The 5,518-nt window shown below is 36.2% G+C and overlaps 1 protein-coding gene across 1 annotated transcript in view; it reads left to right on the forward strand.

Moving 5' to 3' along the window:
- Positions 1 to 243: 243 nt before the first annotated feature.
- USP24 (ubiquitin specific peptidase 24) overlaps positions 244 to 5,518 on the forward strand; it is a 107,721-nt gene continuing 102,446 nt past the window's right edge. The window contains exons 1-3 of the mRNA XM_007471132.1: positions 244 to 276; positions 3,988 to 4,131; positions 4,812 to 4,943. Of these exons, the coding sequence (XP_007471194.1) occupies positions 244 to 276; positions 3,988 to 4,131; positions 4,812 to 4,943 (309 nt within the window). The remainder of the gene's footprint in view (positions 277 to 3,987; positions 4,132 to 4,811; positions 4,944 to 5,518) is intronic.

The following is a 5,518-nucleotide window of genomic DNA, read 5'->3' on the forward strand; positions in this document are numbered from 1 at the left end:
AATGGATATATTATGCTATTAATAATTTAATACTGTTACTTTCTCAGCCTATTCCTTTATCAGAATGTATGTCTTCTGCTTTTAATAATTCCTTAAGAATCAAGGTTTCTATAATAAGTTCCATATGTATGAACTTGGAATGATATATATGATTTCTGCAACTACCTAAAATCTAAATAAGGCATATTGTTTCATTTATTTTACAAAGGTCTTTCTGAGTCTGATGAGAATTGTAAAAGATTTATGGATAGGTGTATGCCTGAAGCATTTAAAAAGGTAAGAAAAATGTGCTGTGCTGTGGGTTTTTTTTTGTGTGTGTGGGGGTGAAGGTGAACAGGCTTTTTGCTTTAGTTTTAGTTTTTTAATATGTGAGCCCAGTTTATGAATCCTGTACAACTGAGGAATGCTCAAAAATGAAAAAAGTAGCCCTGAATATGGGGCTCAGAAATGATTTATTTCTTCTATATTTAATTGTTTGCATGTCTTTGGTCGAATATAGCTTTTACTTCCTTCTATTTAACTGCTAAAGAATAGGTTAAGACTTACACTAGGAAATTAGACATCTTACTAAACTAAGGGTTGTGGCACTTAGAAAGATAATATTTATTTATCAAAATATAGGCCATTTTACTCTTCTACTGAGACAGAAGCAGACGTTTAAACTATAGAAAGTTTAACTGGATTGAGTATTGTATCTGGCAAAATGGCATGTGGATGGCAGCATCTCTGTTGGAGCTAGACTGATATGCTTGCCCCCATTATGGTCACATCTCTTATAAAGCAATTTTTCTTAACAGTGAGAATAGAAGATCACAGGACTTCTGTTTCAGAAAGCAGTCTAACTCAGCATGGTTCCCTTTTCAGGACCTGAGTCCTGAATCCTCCAAGAGCAGGGACGATGTCACAGGCACTGTTGTTTTCCCCAGCATATAGCCAGTGCCTAATGCAGAGAAAGAGCTCAGTAAATCTTTGTTGAATGAATAAATGAGTCTCCTGCTGTCTCATGCTTCTGGGTTTTGACATCCATTTTTTGTCTCATATGCAAGTAAGTTACTACAACTACAGATGATGAAGTTTGTATTTATTATAAAACCCAGTAAAATAAACTTCATTTGCAAACTGTTATTCCCATCTGCGTCTTGACAGGCAGAATCTCCCTTGATTCAAGACTGAAGACAGAACAAAATTAATTTTAGGAACAAAAATAGCTTCATCTTTGAAAAAAGGGAGAAATCTTTTAAAATTGTCATTTGGGCAGCGATTATAGAGAATCAAGATTTTTCTTCATTTTGGATGAATTCATCTACCATTTTGTAGTTTTAACTTTTAAGAATTTTGTTAAGAATTATAGTAGCTTTTTTTAAAAAAAATACCAGCACTTTTATAATGTAACATATTGTGACACCTATCATAATGTATGCATAAATTTGCAGAGAAAGAATTCAGGTTTATTCAGAGTCATGGAAAAGCGTGTATTCATGTAAGGAAGGGATCTTTAGGTTGATGATCTTCAGATTCAGAGCCCTGGGTCAAGTCAGTCCAGCAGCAAGTTGCATATTTGGAGTATAATACTCTAACTCTGTACAGAGATGCTTCAGAGGACTGTTTTATTTTATGCCCTCAGCTGTTTGTAATAGTATAATAAATGGTCAAGCGGTTGTTGGGGTTTTTTCCCTATAAAACTATGAGCATTATGTTTAATGTCATTCAATTCTTACAGTTTAGCGCTATTAAAAAGATTTCTCTAAACTAGAAGGGCTACAGAATTCTGCGTGCCTTTAGACTTGTGTTTCCTGGAATGATGACTCTCTCCCTACCTTCCCTGGGCTTTTCTCACAAGCTGCCCTATTTTTTAGAAAAAGAAGAAGTAAGAGTACAAATAATAAGCAATTGTGTGAATAAAGTGCACAAAAGCAGCTTTATTGTAATTTCTACTTTCACTTTCAGGCCAGCCTGGATTCCTTTTTTTTTGGCTGCGTTGGGTCTTTGTTGCCGCATGCGGGTTTTCTCTAGTTGCGGCGAGCAAGGGCTGCTCTTCATTGCGGTGTGCAGGCTTCTCATTACAGTGGCTTCTCCTGTTGTGGAGCGTGGGCTCTAGGCGCGCGGGCTTCAGTAGTTGTGGCATCCGGGCTCAGTAGTTGTGGCTTGTGGGCTCTAGAGCTCAGGCTCAGTAGTTGTGGCACACGGGCTTAGTTGCTCCACAGCATGTAGGATCTTCCCAGACCAGGGCTCGAACCCGTGTCCCCTGTGTTGGCAGGTAGATTCCTAACCACTGCACCACCAGGGAAGTCCCCTGGATTCTTTTACTAGTATATTCAGGCAGGGAAAAACATCCAGGTGTGGCCATAGTGCACAGTTATATTTAAACTTTGTGTGCCTCTTCCTCACATGGTGCTGCCTGTCTTGCCCCACCTCATCTGGAAGGTAGATAGAACTCCATTTTCAAAGTAAAAACTGAACATATGAGATGACAACAGAGGGAGTGGTGCTTAGTCCACATAAATTTTATTGTTGTCACATGAAGCTTCTTAAATCTTAATCTCTGCTTTATTATCTAATTTTTAAGCATAGGAAGAATATATAGGCAGGCAAAAGAATTCTTGCAAAAATGGTAGCAAAAAATAGTAATTGCCTTATATAGAATCAGTCTTATGATTATTGTTCATTTGAGCAAATAGTGCAGCTAATTGCTATAGAGAAAGTCTGGAACTGAGGTTTTCCTCTGCAGCTAAAGAAGTTTGGGCTCTTTCAGGGTCTTAACCCTCTCGTTAAGGGATTCTCAGTGCGGCTAAGGTGAAATTTTTATAGCACAGTATTTTCCCTCTGAAGGGAAATCTTACAAAAACATAAGACCACTGTACCAATTTGCCATTATTTTATTAAGTGGAATCCTTTCATTTTCCCATTCCCTGTTTCGGCAGTTGTTCCTGAATTAGACTTCCCCAAGGACTTAGAAGGTCAAAGATTGGGGAAATCCAAAGATGATGATTTTAGATTCTTCTGTGTGCCTTTTCCTTCCTTTTTAACAAATCTAAGCTGCTATCTGAGTATAAGATGCACCATTTTTTATATTTAAGAAAAATAGCTGCAAAGTAAACAATGTTACAGTGCTATTTTAGATTTGCTTAAACTTTTTAAAAAAATTGTATATTTCTTTAATACATACTAGAAAGGAAAATACAAGCAAAATAAATCGACAAGGTATTTCTAAAATTTTTTTCACATTCAGAGCCCTGCTGCCATCTGGTCAACAGGTGGAAAGATGCAATTCTGTTTCTGAGATATAAATAATATGAAAAGAATGTGCATGTTCAAATCATGAGATTTCTTAGATTCCAGGAATGTTGATTAATAACGACAGCCAAAATATATTAATAATAAAACCTCGCTAATACTTTACATTCGATATACCTTTTGATACTTGTAACGTCTCTGTGAAGTGGGTAGGAATTATCCCTCTTTTGAGATAAGAGAACTGAGTCTCTGGGAACTCTGGTAAATTTGTTCAAGACCACACAGCTAGAAAATAGTAGTACCAGAATTGATCTCAGGTTCTTGTTGTTCACTACTTGACCTCCCCTAGTAATAATGAAAAGTAGAAAACAAACATTTTCTTTTAAACAAACTGTTTTATTTATTTATTTGGACACCCTGCGTGACTTGTGGGATTTTAGTTCCCTGACCAGGGATTGAACCCAGGCCCTCGACATTGAGAGCGCCGAATCTTAACCACTGAACCAGCAGGGAATTCCCCAAACTGTCTTAATATAAGTGAATTAAAGTTCAAAAAAACAAAACTAAGTGTTGACTGTGAAATAAGTGGATAAGTAGATGGACTACAGCTATGGGTCTTTTAAAGCAAGTCATCTGCATAAAAATAAGTATTATGGTAATAATCTCTTCATTAGTCAAGACTGAACTGATAACTGTAGATGTCTTTTCTTCCTTTGCAAATAAGACTCTAAAGTGCCCTTTATGTTTTTATAGCTGCTGACATCAAGTGCTGTTCACAAGTGGGGTACTGAAATTCATGAAGGCATCTACAACATGTTGATGCTATTAATAGAACTGGCTGCAGAGAGAATAAAACAAGATCCAATTCCCACTGGTCTGCTGGCTGTGCTTACAATGGTACAGTATGTCTAAAATGACGTACTTTGTGTTTTGCTTTTGTTTAAAATACCTGCTACCTTCTGACTTGTAATTAATAATGCGTGATCATGATCTTATCATTAAAGTTATTAACTTGACTGTTTTGCTTTTTATTTTAAAAGCAGAACAACTGTTCTGTGTTTTCAGTTTTAAAGAAATACCTTTCTAATTTTCAGCTTTCTCAGCTTTTAGAATGATTAAATAGCTTTCCTTTATGTCTCCCTGATTATTCGAATCACAAATACTGTCACATAGGGTATTGATGTAGTTTGGTTTCTGGGCTTTTCCCCCAACTAGTAGCAGTAGCTGCATGAAGAAGGGGCGCTCGTGTTTTCCCTCCTAACTTCTGTCTTCACTGCCTTGTTGCCCATCTCTGCTTGCGGCAGCCCTAGAACATCTGGAGCATTGGCATCACCGTGCCTGGATCAGACCTCCCGTCCTGCTACCCCCTTCTCTTTCCCCACAGTAAACATTGAACAGAACAGGAGAGCACCACTTTGTTCCTCAGCACTGGCTAAGGAATATGTTTTGTTGGGATACTTGAAAGATTCCATTAATGAGAGAGTCCAAGGCTATATTTTTATCTTCTTTTCTAATGCTAATATGTGTTGCTATAGAAGTAGATGATAATAATGCTTCTCTGTTCTCTTTGAATCTAGGCTTTCAATCCTGATAATGAATACCATTTTAAAAACAGAATGAAAGTATCTCAAAGGAATTGGGCAGAAGTGTTTGGAGAGGGAAATATGTTTGCTATTTCACCTGTATCTACTTTCCAGAAGGTAAACATAGTTTTGTTTCATCCTTTTATAGATAAGTGTATTGAAAAAGATTTTCTCTGCTACAAAAATGACAATTTACGTGGAAGGATAAAACAACCTATGAAAAATGACAAATACTCCATATGGTTCATAAAATTGCTTAACATTTTTTTCAGCTATTGGATATTTTTCCATAGCTGTTAATTAACATCATGAAGAACTTTAGAGATTTGCAATAATGTTTGGTGAAATGAGAAATGACTGCCTGACATGAAAAGTGCCCTATTTATTGAATTACCAGAACCCCAGTTTAATGAGTGTCCCAGTTTCTTAGAGATGTTTGAGAAGCTAGAGCATTTGAAATCATTTGAAATGACTAATTATTCCCAGAAAATAAAATCTAATAGTTAATCTCATGTATAATTTTCTTTAAACTCCGTAAGCTTTAAAGGTTTTGTTTTTTTTTAAGCACAGACCAACATCCTCATTTTATATTTAAAGGCGTACGAAGTGCCAGTAACATTATACCCACAAGGAGTACATAATTCAGACAATTTGTTGATCAAACACTTTGGTTTTTTTTTTTTTTTTTTTTTTTTTTCCGG

Source organism: Lipotes vexillifer, unplaced genomic scaffold (genome assembly GCF_000442215.2).
Source record: "Lipotes vexillifer unplaced genomic scaffold, Lipotes_vexillifer_v1.1 scaffold1003, whole genome shotgun sequence".
NCBI classification, from domain to species: domain Eukaryota; kingdom Metazoa; phylum Chordata; class Mammalia; order Artiodactyla; family Lipotidae; genus Lipotes; species Lipotes vexillifer.